This window comes from Nipponia nippon, unplaced genomic scaffold (assembly GCF_047370975.1).
Source record: "Nipponia nippon isolate SJK-2023a ecotype South Korea unplaced genomic scaffold, ASM4737097v1 scaffold_7, whole genome shotgun sequence".
In the NCBI taxonomy this organism is placed as follows: domain Eukaryota; kingdom Metazoa; phylum Chordata; class Aves; order Pelecaniformes; family Threskiornithidae; genus Nipponia; species Nipponia nippon.
This window is the reverse complement of record NW_028262391.1, coordinates 31,550,923-31,560,721: the sequence shown is the minus strand read 5'-3', so window position 1 is coordinate 31,560,721 and position 9,799 is coordinate 31,550,923. Positions and strand designations below refer to the sequence as shown.

The following is a 9,799-nucleotide window of genomic DNA, read 5'->3' as shown; positions in this document are numbered from 1 at the left end:
AGCTTCCGGGGCGGGCGGTGGCGGAGCCCAACGGCCTCTCCCTGTGGGGACCCGCCGGGATCGGGGCTGCCGGGCGGCGGGGCTGGGTCTTCCCTTCCCCCGGCCGGGGGTCGGCGCCTCCCGCCGCGGGCACCCCCTCAGGCCGCGGCTGCCTGCGGTTTCACGGCCGGCGATGGCTGCCGGGCCCGGGGGCGCCCAGGGTGAAAGCGGGATGTGCGTCCAGCCCCGAGCCATCCCGTGGTACCAAGGCCAAACGCGCACCCTGTACCTGACCGCGGCCCTCGCAGCGCCCGGGTGAAACCGGCGCCTTGCCGCTGCCCGTCACCCTGGTCTTCTCCGAGACACCCAGTGTGGGGGCGAATCCCCCGACCTGCGCCCGGTGAGGGCGGTTTGTGGCGGGCGGACGTCTCCAGGTCCGTCCCCGCTTCCCCACGCTCTCGCCTTGTCGCAGGCAGACCCTTTGCCGGCTGCTCCGTCCCCGGCTGGGCTCCCGCTATGGCTGCGGCGAAAGCGCTGGCCCTGGGCCGGCGTCCGTCGGGGGCACCCCGGGCACCCGTCTGTCCTCCCCGCACCAGGCCGGCTGCGAGTGGGGCAGTGCTGGGGGGCACGGAGAGGGGCTGTGTGCCCGGGGGGTGCCGGGAAGGGCACACAGGGCCTGGTGTCCGCTCCCGAGGCCTGCGGCAGCTGCGATACCTTCCCCTGTGTCCCCCCCTCCCCTCCGCCCCCCGTTCCTGACGTCCTGAGCGTGGCTGCGGGAACACAATGAAGCCCTGAGGAACCCGGCTGCTGCAGCTGAGGAAGCGGCTGCCGGTTTCCTCCGCGCAGCCCTGCCCTGGCCCCCGCAGCTTGCGCAGCCTCGAGACCATGGGCATGTCTGCGGAGGACGAGCGTGCCGCGAGCCCCAGAGGTAACGGGGACGATTCAGCCACCCCCCTGGGGAGCTGGCGGTGCTGGGCAGGGAGGGATGCTACTGCTCTTAGCGTGTTTTGGGAGCTCACCACCCTCTGCTTTACCACCCCTGGACCTTTTCCCTGTGCCGGGACTGGCGCCTTGTGCTCTTGGTGGGGGGTGGAAGCCCAGCTCTGCTTCCTGATCTGCACCGGGGGCAGCACTGCTCGCCGCACAGCTTGTCCCCAAAGCTGCTGGCCTCCTCCAAAGCCCCCCAGTCCCTGAGGGTGCCCGTGCAGGCAGGCTCCCCAGCAGAGCAGGAGCCCGGTTTGGGACTGGGTGACATCCCTGGGGGGCTGCGGCAAGCCCCAGGCTGGGAAGTTGCTGGGGATGGAGCAGGGGGAAACAATGAAACATGCGCTGGGGATGGGGGCTGGCATGTGATAACTGTGCTGGTTCTCAGCCCTCCACTCTGGCCAGAAGGCTTCGCACCCTGTGCCGAGGGGGGATGCCGTGGCCACTCACAGCTGTGTGGGTGCCTTTGAGAGACCGGGAGCCTCAGCCTGGCTGTCCTTCATGCGAGAACTGCCATCTCTCCATCCCTCCTGCTGACTCACTGTCAAAGCCTCAGCCCTGCCGAGGGCTTCCTGGGTGGCATAAGACCCCCCCGAGACAACCCAGCATTGTGTTTGGGGGGAGCGACAGGGATGTGCGCTCGACCTGGGGGACAGATCCTCGGGGCAGCCTTCGCCACAGCTGCTGCGACTACCCCAGTCCGTGCTGCTGGCATCTGGGGGGGCACTCACGGAAGGATCCGCTTGCTGCCACACTGTCCGGCTTCCTGGCTTACCACATCTGGTGTGCTTGGACGTCCGCTGACGGGCAGCTTCCTGCCTCTGGCCTCAGGGGCCCTTCCTGCCCTGCCAGGAGAGGCTTCATTGTGCTCATTAACCCCTGGCTTTGTCCCCAGACGAGGAGTGGCCGGAAGCAGAGAAGGCCGAGAAGTTGGCAAGAGGAGCTGCACTGAAATGGGCTTCAGGGGTGTTTTACTGCCCCGAAAAACTGGAGGGGCTCGGGCAGTACCGGAGCCGAGAGACGCAGAGGAACAGCTCCATCCAGTCCCGGCTGAAGGTGGGTATTTGCCACAGCCCACCCCATGGATGCCTGCAGCCTCCTCAGGCAGGGATCTCAGCCAGGGTCCCCTCTTCTGCATTGAATCATCTTTTTTTCCCACTTCTGGAAAAATCTTGTCCTTTGGCTGGCGCTTGGCGGGAGAAATGCAATTGTTTGGGGGAAAAGATCTGATTAAACCCTACCACCACCACCCCACCCTCCCCCTGGGTAGTGTCTGAAGTGTTAAAATGGGTCTCCCATCCATCCTTCAAAACAAAACACCAAGGGTTTCTCCTAGCTGAATGCGGGTGAATTGTCCAGGAGGCAACTTGTTTTAAGTGATGTGGCCTCAGAGAGGACAACTTGCTTCTGCTGATGCTGGGTAAAAGTGCTTCTTGGCACCAGGAGCTGGGAGTTAAATGGGCATGGAGATGTGCCAGTGCTGCTGTGGGCTGGAAAAGATGGAAATCCATTTTGGAGGAGGGTTCATACGGTCACTGAGGTGTTTCATGCCATTAATATGCATTGGGGGGCACACAGGGGCCCTCTGGCCTGCAAATATTTTGCAGAAGCACAGTCATCTTTTAAAACTGAAAGGAGGCATCTGGTTACTGCTCACCCTGCTGCCTTGGTCACCCCAAAGTGATGCCCTTCTCCTACCTCCTGCACAGCAGCCATTGCCCCCCACCCCATAAATAGTCACCATGACTCAGTTTACCCAGAGTGAGGGTGAAATGAGCCATTCCTGCTGCTGGAGCGGGTTTCTTGAAGTTGAGTGTGCTTGGGTCTGATGGGATGGGGTCATCACGGAAGGTCTGGGAGATATGATGGCATGATGGCAGAGGCAGATGTTACCTTATGGGGCTGGGAGAGTGCATGCAAGAGAGACCTGGCAAGGGTGGGGCAAACGGTGCGTGCATCCTCCAGCCTTTGAGAGCTTCTCCACTGCCCCTCCATCCTCTTCTGCTCCCCAGTCAACTGTCCAGTCCTACCTGGAAGGGGTAAGTGCGGGGCTGGAGCAGCTGCGGTCGGCGGCCCAGGAGGTGCAGAGCGTGTGCCAGGACCTGGGGGCTGCGCGGTGGGCCCTGCTCGACAGTGCAGACCGCTTCCAGGGCCTCCAGCAGATGCGGGCACTGATGGCGGAGCACGTGCAGCTGGCCTCGGTGGTCCAGGTGCTGCCCCAGCTCTTCTCGGGTAAGACACTGGCCCCGTCCTCATGGATTTGGGCTGGAAGGCACTGGGGAGAACTCCAGTCCAACCCCAGGCTCTGCACAGGGCTGGAGCAAAGCTAGAGCAGGTCGCTCCGGCTTTGCCAGTTGGATTTGGAAAGTCTCTGTGGATGGAGATGCCACTGCCTCCCCAGGGCCTGATCGAGCATGGTGTTCCCAGATCCCCACGTCTCAGACCCTCCCCTGCTAACCTGTGCCTGTGACCCCGGTGCCAACCCCCTTCGCCCCCTGCACTCAATCCTGGCATCTCTCCTCCCTCTCTCACAGTCCATGAGGTTTTTTCCCATACCCTGCAGCTGCTCCATGAGCAGCACCTCTTGGAGGCCCATGCGGAGCTCATGATGATGGAGCACCTCCGGGACAACATCCTCTGCCAGCTGCACCTCCGCGGGCTCTCCAGTGCCCAGGCAACTGTCCTGTCCTACTTTGGTGGCCTGCAGGAGCTCAACGAGAGCCTGGCCAAGCAGCTGTGGGACATTGTGGGCAGCAGCCTGCGGCTAGTGCGCAAGGACCCAGTTCTCTTCGTCACCGCTGTAAGGATCATCGAGCGGGAGGAGAAAATAGATGATACTCTGCTCCTGGAGGCCACCTTCCTGCCCCCTGGCCGCCCAAAGGGCTGGAGGCAGAAGTTTTACCACGTCCTCCAGCAGACCATCACAGGAGCCCACTTTTGTGCTGCTCGCGTGGACGCTGAGGGGCCAGGGCTGGCCAGGCACCTGGCAGCGCTGCAGAAGGGCATCGTATCTGAGCTGTGTGTGGTGAAGGACCTGATGGTCCAGTGCGTCCCAGCTCACTACAATATCCTCAGCGTCTGTGTGGCCACCTACCACCAGGCCCTCACCAGCCATCTCCAGGACATCCTCCGAGAGGACCTGGACAAACAGGCACTCTTCCTCCTCCTTGAGTGGGCGCTTCGTGTGTATCACAGGTCAGCACCACCCGCAGCACCCAGCTGGGTTGTCCACCAGCATGCAGGCAGGTTGGGAGAGTGGCTCTGGCTGCCTGGGGATGACTGGGAGGGCAGAGGGAGAGGTAGGAACTGCTGGAAAGCACAGGTCTTCCCAGCCTTGTCCCACCTCTGCCCTCCAGCCCAGAGATGATGGGTCACCCTGACCTTCTCCCAGAAGTGGACGTTTCTGCTCTGGGCCCCTTGATGTCCCCTGAGCTTGTGGATCAGACAGAGAGGAAATACGTGGTGAAAGTCAAGGTGAGTGAGCGGGACAGCACGTGGGTATGGGGACCCAATGACCACCACTTTGCCAGCATCTGCTCTGACAGCAGCAGGAGACCATGAGCCTGTGGGATGAGGTCCAGGACTCGCTGCTGTGCTATGTGTTGGGTCTCAAGGGAGTTGGTACCTGACTTCTTGGGCTGACCGTGGTGGGTGTCCACCCCACAGGCTAGCGTGCTCGAGTGGATGCAGAGGACCCTGGAGGTGGAGTTCAAGGAATGGTTCAGGCAAGAGGAACCTGAGACGGACCATCAAGGCTTCTTCCAGTCAGCCCTGCCCGTCATTGTCATGCAGGTGGGTCTCCAGCACCATGGGCACGGCCATGCTGAGGGCCCCCAAAAAGGGAGTCGTGGCATGCAGTCTCCCACTGACTCACTTCCACTCTCTTCTCCCTGTGCAGATGCTGAATGAGAATATCCAGGTGGCCTCCTTGATCACAGACTCTCTGCAGCAGAAGGTCTACAACATGGCCTTGGAGGAGCTTGAGGCATTTCTGGGCCGGTCAGTGGAGCCCCTTGCACCCCTGCCCATCCTCAAAGACCATGGGTCCCATGGCCAAGCACCATAGGCTGATGGTGGAGATCTCTGTCATGGGGTGCCCAGCACTCATCCAGGTCCCAGAAGGCTGTTTACCCATGGGGCTACTGTCTCACCCATGGGGTCATCAGCTCCCAGGGCTTGCTGCCCCAAGCACCTCTCCAGTAGTGCCAAGGCCTGCTCTCCCAAGGGGTCCAAAATGGGTCCCACTGTCCCACCCTACCCAACAACCTGCCACTCTCCAACCTGGTGGCAGGAGCTGGAAAGACCCAAGTGAGCTGGGAGGGTGGTGGGAGGTCCAAGTGCCCTCAAGAGCATCCCACCTCCAGGTCATTGTGGCAAGATGTCCAGGGCTCTGCCCACCCATCATGGTTGACTCGCTGTGTTGCAGTCTGCGGGAAGCCCTAGTGCAATGTGGAAAGGAGCACCAGAAGGACCGTACCATACCCAAGTACTATGTCTCCTACCTGCTGGCCACGCTCAACAACAATCTGGCTCTCAGGTAATGTGCAGCAGCACCTTGTAGGTCTTGTAGCAACCCCACTACCCATTTCCCATCCCCAGGTGGGACCAGTGTCCCCACCGAGCTTCCCAGACTACCTGTCCCCTCCTTTCTTCTCCTAGCTCCTCTGTCTCCTCCCTGCACCCTGACACTGCCCGCAGAGAAGTCCCCACGTCCCTCCGGGCTGCTCTAGACAGGATGCAGAAGAAAGCCTGCCAACTGCTGCTGGAGGAGCTGCTCCTGGACCTGCAGGTACATTTGTCCACAGCCCCTGAGGCTGGCAGGGCTGCAACAAACCCGGCTCAGCAAGAACAGCCCTACTGCTACACCCCCAGGCATGGGCTTATTCCTGCCCAGGATCCCCGTCACGTACCCCGTGGCCTGCTATCATCCTGCAGACATCTCACCAGCCAGCACCACCCTGTATCGCTGGGGCAGATGGCTTGTGGCTCCCTAACCACTAACTGACAGAGACTGGGAGCCACAGCCCTCCTGGGCTGCCTCGTGCTCCTTTTTATGGCTGTTTCACTGCGGAAAACCAAACAGGAGAGAGGCAATGTCCGTGCAGAGGATACAAGCCCGTGTGCGACTGCCCAAGTCGTTTCCTGCCAGCATGGTCAAATTTAGCTTTCCTGGAGTCTGGACCAAAAATCTGGAATAATTAATGGCATTGCTATTTAGGGCTTGAATGCCATGAAAACAAAGGAGCAGCTCAAGGGTGAAATGCTTGCAGGCAGCGTGGATACTGCCATGGCCCCAGCAGAGACATCTTGCCTGCAGGCAGGAAGACAGGCAAGGACAGCAGGGGAGGAGTAGGAGGTCAAAGCCATCGTCAAAAAAACGTGTTATGTCCACACAAGGGAAGTGGAGAGGAGTGGAAATTAAAAATAAAATCTCAGCAGGACAGGCCAAAAGCGGGTGTGTGAGGAGCAGCTTGCTGTCCAGGTGCTGCCTGCAGTGGGGCATCACAACCCAGATAAAGCCCCAAAATGTGGATCTCTGGCTGTCAGGGAGGGGCAGCCCCAGTGTATTTCCATCATTTGCTAATCTAGACCACTCTTACATTTTTATGTTGACTTTTGGCTGGCAGCAGGGGCTTGGGGGTTTTGCAAGGCAAAGCAGCCATGCTGCCAGGCAGCAGGTGGGCAGCGGCTGTGGGATGTCATGCCGCCCTGTACCTGGCAGCTGCTGCGAGAGCGATGTGATGCAGGGCACTGTACGCTGCTCCTCTGCTTCTTTCAGCCCCTCTGCCTGCAGCTGCCTTCCCGCAAGTGGCTCTCTGGGTCCCAGCTCATCAGCAGCATGTGCGAAGTGATTGACAAGTATGCAAAGGACTTCTCCCGCGTCAGGAAACCCATCTTCACGGTACGGGTTGCTGCAGGCTGTCCTTCGAACGGCTGCTTGTCTGTAGGGCAAGGAGGTTGGGCAGTTGGGTGCCATGGTGGGATGCAGGGAGCTGGGAGGGCAGCGGGGATGCAGTCACTGCTGGGCTTGCCAGAGAGCCCGTATCCTCCGGAGCAGTCCAGAGCGCACCGTCACACAGAAATGTTCAGGGTTTTCCCCCAGATTCTGCTACTTCCTCTGTCCCTCCAGCCAGGGGGCTTCCCAGCAGGCTGTCCTCACAGCTTGGTGTTGCACCCTGCCGCTTTCCCCTCTGCCTTTCCCTGGGCAATTGGGGTCCAACACCCAGGTGATGGCCAGCGCTAACAGCTCTCCCCTGCCCAGCTCCTGCTGATGGAGAGCGAGCTCCTGGTGGTCAGCCAGTACCTGCGGGCACTCATGCAGAAGAAGATGGTGTGCAAGAGTGAGGAGGAGCGGGGCCAGCTCTGCGACCGCCTGCTGCAGGATGCCACGCAGCTCCAGGAGCTCTTCTGTGGCCTGGTGAGAGGTGCCCGGGTGCTGCAGGAAGCCAGGGCTGGGCCACGGGAGGGGGAGCATCACACAGCAAGGTCGGTGTAAGGAGCTCATAGCTCCCCTCCATCAGCCTCCAGCTCACGGCAGATGGGGTGGGTCCATCAGCCTGTGAACAAGACGGGGCTGTTGCACTTGGGCAGTTGTGAGGCCAAGGTGGGAGGAACTGGCTGGATTAGGGACTCGGGGGACCATCCACCCTGCCCAGCGTGGGTTGGTGAGGCTGCACAGCCTCGTCTCGCCTTAGGGTGACCTGGCCCCGATTGGTGGGACACGCTGAGTGGGGAGACACCAGCTGCAAGGGGCCAGGTCCCCACATGGGCACTGAGGACTGGGCTGCCTCTCACTAGGCACCATGGTGGCCTCTCCCTGGTCTTGCACGTGGCCGCTCTCCCTCCCAGGGTCTGGACCAGAGCCAGCAGAGCCTGGAGGCTGTGTTTGCGCTGCGGGAGCTGATCTGCCTCAAAGACACGGCACTACTCAGCCTGGAGGTGCTGGGCTTCATCACCAAGTACCCCGACGTCAGGTAAGAAGCCCAGCTCTGCTCTCCCATGAGATGGGGTAGGCGTGAGTTTGCCCAGGGGAGCCAGGCTTGGGCTGGACCCCGTGAGGTTACGCTGCAGAGCAGGCAGAGACCTGGGCTTTTTTCTCCCTCCTCCCTGAGGCTTCCTTTTCCCATGCTCCAAATTTGAGGGGTTCTTGCAAAGTCCCAAGGGCAAAGATGTAAAGGAAAAAGCAGTTCCACTGTGGCATTCACCCATCTGTATTTGGTGGCCACAAAAAGTGTGAGAAATCACAAAACACCAAATCGGAAATGTGAGAATCAGCAGAAACCCATGAAATGTCAAAACCAAATTCACAAGGTTTGTGCGGTTATTTTCAAGCAAATTTTGAAGTTTGGCTGGTGCAAAGTACCAGCTCTCCCCTGGCCTCAGCTCAGCTTCTCTGGATCATGGGAGGTTTGCAGATGGTGCCGTGGGCTGGCTGTGCCCGGACTCACCTCTTGCTTTCTGCCCAGCGATGAGCACATCACCACCTTGCTGGATCTGCGGGGTGACGTCTCCAAGGAGGTACGGCACGTGGTGCTGGAAATGATGGCACAGCACCCCCAGGTCCTGCCCGAGGGCTACCGGCCCATCTTCAGCACCATCTTGGTCCCCGCGCCGGAGCTGCCCTTCTGCCTTCGCAAGGGCAAGTGTGCCTGACGCTGCCCCACAGCCGGCTCCCCCCTGCCCCCCATGGATGTATGGACCACGCAGGACATCTCTGAGGCAGCTTGTGGGGAGAACGGAGGTGACACGTGGCATCCCCTACGCGCAGCACCTTGCCCTGTGTTGGGGACAGTCTGGATACGTACTGTCGTCCTCTGGTCTTGCCTTGCTGAGCCGACTGTCCCCTGCAAGCACCAGCCTCAGGAGACCTGGGTCAGGAGAAAAATCAACCCATTGCTGTTTTGCTGGCCTGCTGAGGGCTGCTCAGGTCTGGCCTGTTGCCTGCAGGAAGAGGAGCCACAGAGCAAAGGGCAGGAGTCTGCAGTTGGGGTGAGTCCACGTCTCCGTGGGGCTGCAGAGATATTTGGGTTTCCCTGAGTCTTCAGCCAGCCTTCTGAGCCAGCGTGTCCTGGCCACGGAGTCTGTTATCACCCCAGCTCCAAGACAGACTGGAGCCTTGGTAGACCCAGGCTTGCAGGAGGGTTTTAGCCATGTGAAGTCTTCCTCTGTTTTGGCTCAGTCCAGAGGTCTGGTGTTGCTGCTCCAGCAGCCTGGGCCCGGCATGGACAGTCACGAGCCACTCAGCCAGCTCATCATGGCTCACAGACACAGAGGCAAAGGGCACAAGGGGGTCTCACCATCTGGGTGGTGCTATATCAGCCCTGTCCCTGATGGTGTGAAGGGACAGCTCCGAGTTCCTGCTGACCTGCCCAACTCCTGGCCCTGGCTCTTTTGCCAGCATCCAAGACAGGACCGGAGTCCAAGACTCTCCAGCCTCCTGGAGAGCACAGTTGCATCTGGTGTGTCAAGCATCCTCCTGTCCCACGGTTCCTCCATGATGGGCAGCGCCGCCCTGGGCACTGGCTCTTCCTCTGCTGTTGTCCAGCCCTTGGTCATCTCCTCCCCAGGTGCCATGCGAAGATCAGGAGCAAAGCCCATCTCTCTGCTTGCCTCCTTGTGCCCGGCCCCTGCAGCACCCTGGGAGACCTCCATGCTTCCTGCCTTGTGGCAGGCCTGATCCTGCTGTCTTCGTGCGGCACCGCTGCCAGAAATAAAGGCCTGAGCTCTGCAGTCACCTGCCAGCGTCCAGGCTCTGCTCCGCAGAGGGTCGGGGCAGGGATCAGGGCGTGTGGGTGGCACAGAGGGGGGGATCCGTCCCCGTGGTCAGCATCACCCC

At 60.7% G+C, this 9,799-nt stretch overlaps 1 protein-coding gene across 7 annotated transcripts; it reads left to right on the top strand.

The window, feature by feature from the left end:
* Positions 1-3: 3 nt before the first annotated feature.
* On the top strand, positions 4-9,697 carry EXOC3L1 (exocyst complex component 3 like 1). 7 transcript variants are annotated; one of them, XR_015700660.1, is made up of 14 exons: positions 4-907; positions 1,859-2,019; positions 2,976-3,195; positions 3,498-4,158; positions 4,320-4,437; positions 4,630-4,755; positions 4,862-4,962; positions 5,390-5,500; positions 5,623-5,752; positions 6,743-6,865; positions 7,226-7,381; positions 7,762-7,937; positions 8,430-8,952; positions 9,531-9,697. XR_015700660.1 is itself a non-coding variant. In XM_087740290.1 (14 exons), the coding sequence occupies exons 1-14, from the start codon at positions 865-867 to the stop codon at positions 8,614-8,616; spliced, it is 2,202 nt and encodes a 733-aa protein (XP_087596416.1). In that variant the 5' UTR covers positions 4-864; the 3' UTR covers positions 8,617-9,697. The 7 variants fall into 7 exon arrangements, 3 of the variants coding, with proteins under 3 accessions (XP_087596416.1, XP_009468731.2, XP_087596415.1); XR_015700659.1 differs by having other exon boundaries at positions 9,362-9,697; XM_087740290.1 differs by having other exon boundaries at positions 2,976-3,002; positions 3,114-3,195; positions 8,430-9,697.
* Positions 9,698-9,799: the final 102 nt, after the last annotated feature.